Source organism: Homalodisca vitripennis, chromosome 6 (assembly GCF_021130785.1).
Source record: "Homalodisca vitripennis isolate AUS2020 chromosome 6, UT_GWSS_2.1, whole genome shotgun sequence".
In the NCBI taxonomy this organism is placed as follows: domain Eukaryota; kingdom Metazoa; phylum Arthropoda; class Insecta; order Hemiptera; family Cicadellidae; genus Homalodisca; species Homalodisca vitripennis.
In genome coordinates this window covers 95,984,746-95,999,765 of record NC_060212.1, presented here as the reverse complement: position 1 = coordinate 95,999,765, position 15,020 = coordinate 95,984,746, and the positions used below count along the sequence as shown (strand labels likewise).

The following is a 15,020-nucleotide window of genomic DNA, read 5'->3' as shown; positions in this document are numbered from 1 at the left end:
TGAATTTAATTAAATTCTCATTTCACTCATATTCACTAGTTAATTAATTTGAAGTTTACCTTTGCAAGATTTTAGTCGCTATATTTATTTAAAGAAGGATAACTGCCTCTTTTGTAAATATTTGGTACAAAGTACTTCTGTCTTATAAAAGTTTTCAAGCATTGTTTGGTACATTGTATAGGTGTTTATTAACATCATATTGGATACAGAACTCAATTTAGATAAATAACAAAAAATACAAATATGCAATCAGAGGCAAGAATTTGATTAATAAATAAACTGCTTAAAAGTTATTAAGCAATCATAACTATAAATTATAGAAATTCAAATTGAAAATTATTTGATACAGGGGTTTAAGTACTTTTGATGAATTTATGAACCGTATCCATGGAAGAATTCATGTATAATGTAAATAGTAGTGTTGTTAATGTGAAAATAATATTATATATTATCATAAAAGTGAATAATGAATCATTTATTCTTGTTAACACTTACAGCTTATCAACAACATCATATAAGTTACAATAAAATCACACTTTAAAAATATTTTATACAGAACTACATGAAGTGATATTTGCAAAGAATAATACTTTTGCTAGTGTAATTTATAAACTCATTGATAGAATAAAATGGATTAAAGGTGAGCCGATACAATTAAACATTAAATACAGTAACATTCAAGGTATCGCCAATTCTGTTTTTGTACTGTATTGGACAATTATTACTTGACCATCTACATCTTAAAAATAATAATGAACTGTAGATGAAAAATCACAGGAGAATAGAGAATATGCACATGTACATAAAAATCTGTGTAATTTTCAGTTGTATGTACAGTTACACACGAAGAAGACTAGGAGACAAAGTATCACAAGTGGGGATATGGAGTAGAGAGCAGCTGTGTTGTAGTGAGGGCAGTAGGGACATTGGTAGGAGCCGCACACCTCGCAGATGTTGAGGACATGGAGAGGAGTAGAGTTGACTAGCACTTGGACAAACCTTTCTGTAACAGCAGAACAAATACAAGTTAATCTATATATATATATATAAATGTGAATGTTTGTTTGTATGTTCCGTTATAACTCTGGAACCAATGCACGAAACATCGTGAAATTTTTGTACAGTGATTCTACACGTTCCTGGAAGTAACATAGGCATACTTTTAGAGAGGTATTTGGTCCAATTTTAATAGTATATTTCATTAATTTTTTAATTATAAATTGTTGTTGATGTTGGTGTGTTTTATATTGGATCCGACAGACTGCGCTGCGACACGTAATACAAAGCGAACTGATACTTAACAGCTGATAATACTTTCAGCTGAAGTTCATCAAAGAGGCAGAAACATTTGTTTACATTTAAAATTTAAAACATTTTTATTGTAAAGTGCTTGATCAGTAGTGTTTTTAAATTCAGATTGCATCAATGATCAATAAACTATTTAATTCAAAGAAAATACTATTAAACGCTATTATGAAAACAACCTCATTATACAAATCCGTGAATGTTTGCACATAAGGTAATCGAATTTGGTTACATTGAAGGTAAATGAAAAGAGCCGAAAGAAGACACTTTATGATCGAAACTTGGTTTCTTTGATACATTTTCTTGAAGGCACACTCCTAAAATAATACTGGAAATATCTTAGACAGAAAAATAATTTTAACAGACCGAATGTGATTCTTTATAACCTAATTAGTTTACCGAGATTCATCCGTATACAGTAACTGTTCTGAATAACTTATCAATACCTAGCAAAAACCACGAAAGATAGAGGCAGGAATATGATACATACCTTCATAATGCGCCCAAGAGGTTCACGAAGGAATGACTGTCAATTATCTCAGCAATGTTTAGAATGTGATAGAAAAAGAATAAGTGAATATAGTGTACTATTTTCAACGGGAAATTGCGTGCGAAGCCGCGGGAAACTGCTAGTTTTTAATAATGGTGAAACAACTTAAATAAATAATGACATAAACAAACAACCTTCTAATTATTCGTAATCTAACTAGGCTTTTGTTAATAGCTAGTTTAGTATTTTCTCTTTATATATAAACAAAAATTGAAGAATATGTTTGCAGTATTATGATGTAAAGACTAGCTAAAATTTCATAGTCTCTCGCCAAATCCTTTACTCTTACTCGTATGTGTTGTGGAGTTATCATTGAAAAGTCTCAATCTGTAGAAGAACAAACTTAAGTTTTATCTGGTAAGGCTTATGTCACATCTAAAATATCTTTGGTTACAGATGTCTGTTAGATATCCCTTTTAAAAATACAACCCATTATTTGTGAAATGTCTCATTTTAGTTATAACACATATGCATTCAACTAATTTTGTGTATAATTAAGTGTACAAGAAAAACCTTAAGTAAAGCTGGTTCTTAAGAGTTTTTAATTAGTAAATAGACCTTTATTATGTTTATCTTTGTATTTTATAGGTACGTAATGAAAGAAAATTTTTTAAAATTCTGAAACAATGTTTAAATATTTTACACATTTCTAGTACTCATCAGGGTGCAGAAGTTGGAATTTCCAAGGTTATAATATTACATTAAAGTATATTTTCAAATGCTTTGTCAAAATAAAGCTTACCTCTGGCAGTAGCTTCGTACAATAAAGCCTGTCTATGTAAAGACATATTTGCCACTGGAAACCACCGCCTCAAAGTGAAGTTGAAGCAAGTCCAATCTTTTCCAATCTATAAAAAGCGAACAAAGTTTTAGTCTTGCCTCTGGCAATATTTATGAGTATACCAGAGTATGAGGGAATTATACGAGGTGTGGCTAATAAATAACGAAACTGACACTGCTGCAGATCAAGGAGGCATGTGTCAACAACTGTTTAGTATGAACCTTTCTCTTTAATATGCAGCTAGTCTCGCTTATGTAAACAACACCATTTAGTCAGAGCCTATGTTCGGTTTTTTGTTGTGTTGCTGGATAAAATGGTTAGTGTAATAGTAGAGCAACAAATTATAGTGAAATTTCACTTTAAACTTGGAAAAACTGCTACTGAAACTTATAATTTAATGAAAGAAGTGTATGACAGTGAATGTTTATTGTGGGCACGTGTTTTTGAATGGTTTAAGTGTTTTAAAGATGTCAGAGAAGATGAAGAAGAGCAGCCAGGTCACCCTTCAACGTCAAAACGGATGAAAACGTCGAGAAAAGTTGTAATTTGATTTGTCTGACTGTTGATTAAGTATTCACACAATTGGAGAAACTGTAGGTATTGATAATGAATGTGTAGGGCAAATTTTATATTACAATTTTAACATGCAAAAAGTGTGTGCTAAAATCGTGCCTAAAATTTGACCATTGAAACGTTTGACCAACAAAAATGTTTGTACTGACACTTTGTACGTGATTGAAAATGGTCCAAATTTTTTGGAAACAATAATATCATGTGATTGAACTTGGTTTTTACTTAAGATCCAGAAATGAAGCGCCAATCCGTGCACTCCAAGAGCCCATCTTCACTGAGAGCCAAAAAGCTCGAATGAACCAGTCAACATTTAAAGCAATGATGAATTTTGTATATCCATGGGATTGTGTACCATCACTGGTTTCCTGAAGGTCAAACAATTAATCAATATTACTACCTTGAGGTACTTTCTAACTACGTCAAAGAGTAAGGAAAAACACCCCGAAATTTGGAAGGACAAATCATGGGTTCTTCACCAAGACAATTCCACGTTTCCACCAACTCATTCCACTTTATCTGTCAAGAGGTTCCTAGCCAAGTATAGCATCCCAATGTTAGAACATCCGTCTTATTCATCATATCTTGTACCATGTGACTTCTATCTGTTCCCTAAGGTGAAATCAGCATTGAAAGGGACAAAATTTGAGTCTGTGGAAGCTGTAAAAGAGAAAGTGGCACGTTTCCTGAAGGAACTGAAAGAAGATGACTTCTAACACTGTTTCCAACAATAAAAAGTTCGCATGGAGCGTTGTAGGGATGGAGAAGGAGTGTATTTTGAAGGTGACAATAAGTGATTATGTATAAAATTAAAATAACAATTTTTCCTGTCAGTCTCATTATTTAATAGCCACACCAAGTGTGGTACCGACATAATAAAATTATTTAAAACAAACCTGCTCGAAGAACCAAACGGTCTTGTGGTGTGTGACGAGAGCGTCTCGCAGTGTGGGATGTGTGCCGCGACGTGCAATATTCTCTGCCTCCGACTCCACCAGTCGGTAGCCAGTGGGCGTGTCTACCTCTAGTGTGGCAGCACTGCTCCACAACGGACTGTCTCGTACCCACCTGAACAGAGTTACCACTGTACTTAGAGTTTAAGTTTACACACACATTCTCATCTCACAAAACCAAATAACAGATGATGTAATGAATAAAATACATGCAATACCAAAAGTAATACATTTCGTGAAATTATAATATAATGAAATGCTCCATGATGTGATTCCTAATTATGACTTTACAGTTGAAGAGTTTTATACATTTTATTATATTTATTGAATTCTGTTACTCGAATTTTTGTTTAAAGTTTTACTGTCGTGTTATTGAATTTAGAAGTTTATTGTTTGTTATTATTGTTGATCTTTGTTGTTATGAATTTAAATGTTTATTGTTAGTTATTGTTGTTCATCTTGTTATTACTTATTTTGTTCATGTCATGTCATTTATTTTTGTTCATTTATTTTGTTATTTATTTCATGTTTGGTATTATGTTGTTCATCTTGGTCTGTTTATTTTATTTATTACACAATAACCTACACATCAAGATGTACACTCATAGGAGAGCTTACATGTACTAGGAGTCACTTGGAGTAGCTTTTAGTCAGAAAAGGTGTTGTTTTTGGTGTAGTTGTAACAGTATTAATTATGTTTTGTTGGGATATAGTTTTGTTTTAAAATGGTGTATTTACTAGTGTTAAATTGTTATTGTTATTATATATTATAATCGTTATTATATATTGTTATTGTTATAATTAATTACAGAGTAGACTTTTTCAAGTACAGTAGTTGAAAAAGTGAATTAATAATGTATGTTTTTTCTGAATCCCGCACGTGCCGTGTGAGGCACATGGGATCATCATGTATAAAGTCAAAAATTGTAAATAATAAACGTATTTGAATTGTGAACTGTGAAAAGTATAAAATGTCTCAACAACGAAAACACACCTGAAGCAGCTTTGTATGGTGAGAGCTGACTTGTTCCTGTATGTGGAGTAGTACTCTGTGACGTTGAGGTCGAAGCAAGGAATGGTAGAGACCTCGACAAGCGCTGGGTGGTCAATGCCGTAGTTCACATCCATCTGCACCACTGCCTGTCCTGTGCCCTGCGCCACCACGATCACATTGCCCCACACTTTGGGTATCTGGACGGCAATTACAACTTTCATTACACCGTGTATACGGAATTGTCTGATTACGTTGCTAATGGATAAATAAAATGTTTTAAAGTGAAATAAGCAAATGTTTGCATTAAAAGAGTACTTTTTTGTAAGTTTTATAATGCACCATATTGACACAATTCTTAGAGTTTTCTGAATACTTCTCACACTACTTGACACTCTGTATATGTTCCTCATAGCTACCCCCGTATTGTAAGGGTAAACAACACTTATTATAGTTAGCTGACTATCACTGTATAAGATTTAAATAAAAAATAAATACATTTCTTTGGCTGTTTTAAAAACAATCTGCACAAATTATAGTAAAAATAATTTAAATTCTTGACAAAAAACTGTTGATAAATGTAAACAGTTTAATATTAATTTATAAAAGCAAGCCTATGTTTGGAAAAATTTTGTAATAAAATGTCAGTATCTCCATACTTGAATGACTGTATTAATGTTATAGTTTCTCTAAAAGTACACATGATAGATATTCTGTTAACCACGACAAATTCCATGCTAGTTAGTCGTATGACCTATTAACCTAAATAATTTGAAAAAGTAAACTTTGTCATATTTATTTGCTTTTATAGGCAAAATATCAAGTAATTCCAGTAATTTCCAACTAAAGAGCACGTTTCTTCATCATGAATTATACTTCCCTCTTGATTGTTATCTTCAAGTTCTTTGCAACTTTGTTTATAGAAACTCACTCACAATCTACCTAGTCTATAATGACGTATGAATCCATCCAAGGCTTTATTCCATGGCTTTATGGCTTTTCATTTATCTTTCGAATTATCCTCCACTGGTTTCAAACTCTGATTTATTCAAATTTTGAGTACACAATCAACTTGTTTTTTTTTTCATAAGTATGGAAAGTCAAGCACTATGTTGTTTGTAAAGCTTTTCAAAGCACACTTTTCAGTATTAATACTTTTTTACAGTGTATTTGGGTAAAAACGTTATTATCATTTACAATTATGATGTCAATCATTCTTTCACCACAATTCACTACAACTTTTTGCACTAAATCTGTTTCACCCGTTCGTTCTATTTAGGTTTTCCATTTTTAACACATACAATTTTTACTTTATTAATATTTTACTTACCGTATAATATAACAAAAATACAAACACTTTTCTTAAATAAATCTTTTATAAGTTAACTGTATGACATTAAACACAATATAGAGAAGAAGTAACACTTTTGTCACCACTGAGCAACGTTAGAATGCAATTAGCCACTTCCTAAACTAAACACAATGATGAGCAGGTAAAAATGAAAATGAAAGTTGAGGCATGTCTCAGAGTCAATTTCCAGGAGCTGGGCTGCTCAAATAGTGGTTGATTAGTTTAGGGATTGTTTAGTGAAGTTATACTACATTTAGAATTTTAATTTAATTTTCACAGAACTGATTTCCTCCTTATCTTACATGTAACATTGCTAATTATTTTAATTTTACCATTTTACAAGCATTAACTATGAATTTGTAGTTCCCATTTTACATTGTACAGTAGTCATTTAATATTTTTAATATTAACTTGTAATATAAAACTCTTATATACCTCAAACTCCGTTTGGAACAGCACTGAAGAATTGTCAATATGGACTTTATGTCTTTTATTGCCGGACATTGGAAATTCTACTCCAACATCCATTTTGGTTATTTCATGGAGCCTTGCTCTGAAAGCATACTCTGTCAGTGCTTGAAGTGCCACCAGCGTATCCTGAAACAGTCAGAGACAGAGAATATTATGTTTAGGCAAAACAATGTTTTTCAAGGGTCATAAATAACAGAGTTGTGAATTTTTCAAAGTTTGAACGGTACCACATTGTGATGATATGGTGTACCAAGCGAGCCAAAGATCTTAGCTGAGATATTTATAAAATTAATTTCAGCAAGTTTGAACTTGTTTCAGCATTTCTTTTACCAGTTTGTACTTGGTGACAGAAAACTCTGTATGGGATTTATATGCAATTAATATCTCAAAAATTAGGATACAAAAGTTTGAACGGTACCACATTGTGATGATATGGTGTACCAAGCGAGCCAAAGATCTTAGCTGAGATATTTATAAAATTAATTTTTTACCAAGTTTGAACTTGTTTCAGCATTTCTTTTACCAGTTTGTACTTGGTGACAGAAAACTCTGTATGGGATTTATATGCAATTAATATCTCAAAAATTAGGATACAAACAAATTATAACAAACAATTTATGAAATATTGTACTCTAGAAAAAACATTTATTTTTCTCAAAGTCCATAAATAACATAGTTTTGAATAGTAAAAGGTTTTAACGACCACCAATTGGCATACCAAGTTTGGCAATGAGCTTACCCAAGATATTTATGAGATAAATTTTTGTACCCAGTTAAAACTAGTATGGGATTTTTTGGTATAGTTATTGTTTCCAAAAGCCTTATTATATAGCATACATGTATATATTAATTACATTTGTACAGATGGTAATAGCCTAATTTAATTTCAATACAGATTGAAATAAAAAAAGTACTTGCTCCACTGCGACTCGAGCCCGGATCTCTCACTTGCCGGGTGAGTGTTCTACTATTACACCACAGAGCCCTGACTTTTTACAATTTAATCATTTTGTACTTGGCTGTTTGACAGGTATTTGGTCTTCCAACCATATATTAGTTTGATTATTTAAACATACATGGGACAGAAACGGTCAAATACAAAATAACCGTATATATACATATATATATTCAAATGTGCTATATATACAGTGCAGAATTAACATTAATGAATGTATAAGAGCATCACTAGAAAATGCAACTAGCCACTTCCTAAACTAACACAAGGATGAGCTGGCAAAAGTAAAGCCATTCAAGTTGAGGCACTCAACTAATGGTAACTTTCCTATAACACCAAGACAAGTAAAAAATGTTGTTTCTTTAAGTTTAAAGCTAATTTTTATTATAACTATATTATAAAAAGTAAAGGCAAAAAAAGAGTATAAAACAGGGCATTTTACTGAATATTAGCGTATTTATTGATAAAAGTAAAAAAGGAAGCCTTTTGTGAACTAAAAAACTCTCCAAGAGACATAATAATTTAATATCGGATATAATTATATTTGGCGTTTTGGTCAAAGTATGCTATTCTGATAAATCCGTCTAAGGTGTGGGAAGGGTTAAATAAATTTGCTATTTACAAAACCCCTATTAAATGTAAATAAATGACACAATTAATTATAAGAACTAACCACAGGTGAGATAAATCCACCACTGGTCATTCTGACTGAATTGAGCCACTGAACTATCCGCTCCGCCATGTCAGTGACACCGTCGCGGTGGAGGGCTGTCAGTAGCACCCATGCTGTGGTCTCCACGGCGACAGAGTCCTCCTCATGGTACAGTCGCGGCTGCACAAACGGTCGTTGGTTCTCTTTCTTGACAGGGTTTGCAGGTATCTCCCTTGGAGACCAATAAATAAAACCATCTGAAAAAAATATGCCACAGTCTAAAAAACAATCCTTAGAGCCAATTTGTTTTATTTCTGAAATATTAGACATGCTTGAAAAATACCAACATATTTCTGTGCAAATATAACAAACTTAAACAATAGGAATCCTCCCTCTTAAATGAACAAAACTCAACCACAATTTATATGCTTTATAAGATAGACTAGGCTATATTTTCTGAAGACTTAATTTATTAAGCATTATTCATTAATGTTCTTGCAATCTGTAAAATATAAGCATTCCTCTTCTTGAACCAATGCCATAAGTAACTAACTTATAATAAAAATAAAGAGAATAACTACTCTCTATGAATAAAAGCAAGTTATACATAAGATCGGAAATACATTAGTGTGTTAAATATGATAAGGACGAATATATTTTTATAACAAGTCAGAATAGATTATTCATTTGTAGTATTTAATATTTCTTTTCAAACCCCTTTCAAACAAGCTTTGAAAACACAAGTAAAAGAGTATCTGGTCTGTAACAAGCTGGATCTTATGCGTTTACGTAATATTAAATATAGTTTAAAATACTTAGCACTCGGATGGAAATAACAGAAATTTTACTGACGGTAACATACAAGTTAGTTAAGTTCATTATTTAAATATTGAATATGTTGTCATGGTAGATCTTTGTGACCTAGGTCCTGGTGGAATAAGACAAATAAATGCAACACTAGAATTTGATGATAGTGATGGTGATTTTGAGTGTTTAAATGGAAGGGAGAGTGAGGAAAATTATTTACTGTATTCAACTGAATTAGTTCAATTAGTTAAATTATACTGCAATACTTGTTTTTATACTTTTATGGTAAAAAATTGTTTATTCATTCTAAACTACATGTTGATTTCTTAATTATTAAAACTAAATACAATACAAAATAAATAGTTCATTAAAATTAGTATTTTACTGACAATTACGTCAAACTTAGATTTTACATATTTATAACTTGTAAATGAATTTGAGGGGAGATGTACGCCCATAAGCCCGTAATGTTAAATATATGCTAATATATAACCCATTATCTCAGAAAGTATCAGAGTTATAAAATTGAAATTTTTACCCTACAATAAACATAGTATTCTAAAGACACCCTACTAATTTCATTGAATTCCATTAACTTTTTGGCATTATTTTTATTTTTTAAATATTTGTAAATTTTTTTGCTTATAATTTTGGATTACTATTTTAAAATAATTTTTTATTGTTGAGCTAGAAGTCTAAATCTAGTAGGGTTTGTGTAAACAGACATTCTTAATAACCTGTAAAAATTTGAAATGAATTAGCCTTCTACTTTCTGACATTATATGTGTAAAAAAAAATAGATTTTCGGGAAATCGCAACATATGATAAACATATATTTACTTACATTTCAAAACATTCCAGCTTCGTAATTCTGACCCTTTTCCTGATGATCAAGGAGTTTCTTCCTGATCATCCTGGTCCTTTTTCTGGCTAGCTTTGTCTTCTCTTCACATGCTATATCTGATTTTATCATCCGATCTCGATCAATTTCACTAAGGCACTTTGCACAATTTTTGCCAATTTTGACCCCAAGCCCTTTTAAGACTGCTAATCTCCCCTGATTTCCCTCATTAAAAGTAATAACTGCATCATATGTGCCTAACTTTAGAGTTTGTAGTCCTACAAAGTTATTTTTTGGCACTCTGGACCAGAGAACAGAATTGAAGCTTTCATTAATATTTTGAGTGCGGCCGTGCAGACATTTCTCTAACAACTCAGTTTTTGCCAGGTCCCTGAATATAGGTTTTATCAGATCAATTATGGGCTGGTCCAGTGAATTTTTATGTTCATATGTTTTAGCATCCCGAATGGCTTGCTTATACCTACACCATGATATGTCGCAAAGCTGATGCTGTGGGTTGTCGTCCGTGGACGCTTTATACAAGAAAATTGCCAAGAAAAAATATTATTTTTATATTATTTAGGATCCTTATATGCATGTATTATATATCATTTTAATCAGAACAAACTAAACAATACAAAAAAAATAAAAATTTTTAATTTTCGGGTGTATATCTCCCCTTGAATTGCATTATGATACAACAATCCTAATTTATCACACAGCCATATTAAACAATAAGTATAAAAATTATATTATTCCATGATAAAAATTGTTTTTATAAAACACACACAAAATTTACATAATGGCCTGTTGTTTACATCAGCACATGCATTTAAGTCTTACCATACAACAATATTATAGTAATTTAAAATTGAAGCAGATGAAGCCTATTTGGAGTTACCAGAAAAATAAATCTGATCTGTCAGTGTTAAGCAGTAAGCAGAGAATTCCGACTGAATGGTAGAACATGAATATATTATTCAATTTAATATAAATGTAATATGTGAACATGAATGTATTCAATTCAATATATGAACACGAATATATTCAATTAAATTTGAATTTAATTTATGAACATGAATATATTCAATTAAATTTGAATTTAATTTATGAACATGACTATATTCAATTCAATATGAATACAATACATGAACATGAATATACTCAATAGTGGGCCTTGAGCATGGCCTTCCGAGCGCTAAGGTTTAAAAAAAAATCACTGTAGTTAATATATGAACACGAATATATTCAATTAAATTTGAATTTAATTTATGAACATGAATATATTCAATTAAATTTGAATTTAATTTATGAACATGAATATATTCAATTCAATATGAATACAATATATGGACATGAATATACTCAATAGTGGGCCTTGAGCATGGCCTTCCGAGCGCTAAGGTTAAAAAAAATCACTGTAGTTTTTGTTTTAAATCTTTATACAAATTTGAATTATTTTACTGCTTTATTTGGTAATCCTTCTCAAAAATAGTGTCTAATGTGTTATGACGTCACCTCTGTTCTGGCGCTGGCTGCGCAGCAGAGCATGGTAGCCGTACTCTACATCACCGCGGCCCAGGCTCACACTGAGTCCGTACACGGTGACAGACAAGTGATAAGGATCTGACAGCGAGGACAGAGCTCGCTCCAGGTACAGTGCGGCTCGCTGACTCGCAACTGTAGCTCTTATCTTCACCTCTCCTGACAGCAGTGACATACATTCGCACAGTGTTATCAGCACATGTGCCGTCAGTGTCACATGTCTCATCTGTCACATGTTAAAGTATTATCAGTATTGTAAATTTGTAAGGTTTCTTTAGAGCTTTCTTAGCACAATTCTAAATTTATACAGTAAAGTATAAACATTTAGAGGTGGTTACCACGAACCATCTCTGATGGTGATAATTTTTTTTGACCATTATTACATATTCTAAATAAGGGTTTTAACTAATAAAGATTGTCTAACTGTGATACAAGTACATTAATGTAAACTGTAAACTTTGTTATTAAAAAAAAATATTGTATCTGTTTTTAACTTTGATTTTTAATTATAAATTTGTTTAAGCGGTAATTTTAATTGTTTGAATTTAAAGCCTTAGTGTTGAAGGTCTTTTGTCACACTGTTGGTACTTAATTGTTTATTCTTCCTGTTTTGTGTATTTCTAGTTGATAAATTGTGTATTTTATTTGATCACTTTTTAGTTTTGAACACTAGAATAATGTCTATCTTCAGATCACAAATACATGAACCACTTAAAGGAAAATAATTGTATTGTAATATAGTTTTTATTTATAGTACATGTTTACTATGTTCATGACAGTGTCTATTGTACACTTCTGTATTTAATGACAACAACAACAACAATAAATAATGACAATAAAGCTTTTTGATTCTTGATGTAACAAAATTGTGCAGACACAGACTAGAATCAATGGGCTATTTTGTTGTTTTACACTAAACTATTCCCAGAAATGTTATTCAATAACACAACCAAAATATTTAATGCTATAAGAGCCAATGTATATAAAAACAGTACAATTTAGGGTTTCCATCGTACTTGGTATTGAGAGTAGATGCCAATATATGTTTGATTGGCTGGTGGTACTTATGATTCGATATACAAATGGTGGTAGTTACGGCGCAACTTTTGAAGATGGCAGAATGGACAATTAATGTCACCTCTAGGGTAGTTTATATGCTAAAAATACACAGTTTGAAGTTCCTGGGAAGACGTAAATCTTATAGAGTTACTCACGTTGGAATTAATTTTAGAGTCTAAATCTGTAGAATCCTCGTAGAAACTCCCGTTGGCAGCCTGGTACTGCAGCAGCCAAGCCACCCCTCTCTCGGTGACACTCGGGTCTATGTAGAGAAGGAACTCCCAGTCAGGATAGGAGGCAGCTTTGAGCAGTCTCAGGGTCCACGCTGTCAACCTGGGCAGGAATTAAAAGCTGCTGGTTAAATAACTGAGTTTGCCAAAGTGTAAAGAACATGTTTACTGTAGTATTTAAGAGTTTTGTACTTTATGCATTGCAATTTGACCAACAGAGAATATTGAATTATGGTGGCCTTGTTTACTATGTGAGTAATCTACAAGATGTAATACTGTTAGTCTCAAATTGTGTTTTGTATGTGAGAACTGGTGGCCAAATGGTCTAGAAGCATTTAACTTTGAATCTGAGTTAGAGCTAGCGCAGGTTCAAATCCTGTCTGTGACCTATCTTACTGTACTGACTCTCCCTTAGTTCTGTTTGGCAGGCAGAATACTATTAACACTTTGGACACTTAGCTTAAGGAACTCAGAAAACAGGCTACATCACATTTCATTGAGCAATCTAGTAACAAGCAAAAAGCCCTATGGCAAGTGATAAATTATGAAAGATGCCGGGACAACAGGACTTCAGACTCCATAGAACTAGAAATTGATGGGAAACTCCAATCAGACCCACTACTTGTTGCAAACCACCTTAATCTCTATTTTACAACAGTAGCTGACAAAACATTAACAGAAATGGGACTCACACAAACAAGCAAACAACTCAACCAGCTACAGAATCATATACCTGATATATCGTTATGGCCTTGTACCCTGAAAGAAACAGAAGAAGCCATTTCTAACCTCAAACAAAAGCCTTCAGCTGGGGTGGATGACATCTCATCAATCCTTTTGAAAGGCTGTTCAGAGGAACTTGTACCACCTCTGACATCTATTATCAACAAAATTTTCTCCCAAGGCATTTTCCCTAGAGCTCTAAAGTTGGTAAAAGTGTTTCCAAAACTAAAAAAAGGATCTCCAACTGACATCAACTACTACAGACCTATATACCTTCTCTCTACAGTTTCAAAAGTGATTGAAAAAGTAATGTTAAACCGGCTTATAACACATTTGACCGACCACAATGTCCTAATCACCCAACAACATGGGTTTCTGAAAGGAAGATCAACAATTTCAGCATTTATAGAACTCACAGAATTCATTATAGATCAAATGGAAGATGGAGCTGCTGTGACTGGCCTTTTTCTGGATTTTACTAAAGCATTTGACTGCCTGGACCATAATATCCTCCTTCAAAAGATGAATAATATGGGAGTCAGAGGAAATGCAGCCAATTGGTTTAAAAGCTACCTCGAGGGAAGAACACAAATGGTAGAAATATAATATACCAAAAACAACACCTCATGTCGTGTAACATCAACACCACTCCCTCTAAGTAGAGGCGTTCCTCAAGGATCTGTCTTGGGACCGGTACTTTTTATTCTGCTAACCAACGATCTCCCAAACTATCTCCAAGAGCTTAGTCAGGTACTCATGTACGTTGATGATACTGTCCTCCTCATAGCAAATAAACAAGTACAAGAACTAGAATAATAGCATCCTTTATCGCTCTAAATACAGCAAAACAATATTGTAATCAGAATGACTTAGTATTAAACGACCATAAGACTCAACAACTAAACTTTGGAAGAAGAACAGTTGGATTGACAGGACTCCCAGAAGTTGACCTTGATAATAAAGCTAAATACTTGGAAGTAACTATTGATGACAAACTCACCTGGACACCACATATTGATCACCTTTGTTCAAAACTTAACTCCTGCGTCTATGTCCTTAAAAGACTAAAGGCTACCAATACTCAGGAGATAACTAGAATTGCCTATTTCGCACTTTTTGAGGCTCATCTCCGATATGGCATAACAGTCTGGGGCAACTCCTCAGCAAAAAATGTGCAACGTATCCTGGTAATTAAAAAAAAGCAATTAGGATCTTAGCCAACCTCAATCCACTTGA

General features: G+C 32.6%; 1 protein-coding gene across 1 annotated transcript in view; it reads right to left on the bottom strand.

Annotated features, from left to right (window-relative positions):
- Positions 1-799: 799 nt before the first annotated feature.
- The window catches only part of LOC124364573 (alpha-2-macroglobulin-like), a 55,113-nt gene continuing 40,892 nt past the window's right edge, over positions 800-15,020 (bottom strand). The window contains exons 19-26 of the mRNA XM_046820131.1: positions 12,987-13,164; positions 11,746-11,998; positions 8,601-8,836; positions 6,937-7,098; positions 5,154-5,350; positions 4,103-4,274; positions 2,598-2,703; positions 800-1,003 (exon numbers count right to left, since the gene is read on the bottom strand). Of these exons, the coding sequence (XP_046676087.1) occupies positions 822-1,003; positions 2,598-2,703; positions 4,103-4,274; positions 5,154-5,350; positions 6,937-7,098; positions 8,601-8,836; positions 11,746-11,998; positions 12,987-13,164 (1,486 nt within the window). The 3' untranslated portion in view covers positions 800-821. The remainder of the gene's footprint in view (positions 1,004-2,597; positions 2,704-4,102; positions 4,275-5,153; positions 5,351-6,936; positions 7,099-8,600; positions 8,837-11,745; positions 11,999-12,986; positions 13,165-15,020) is intronic.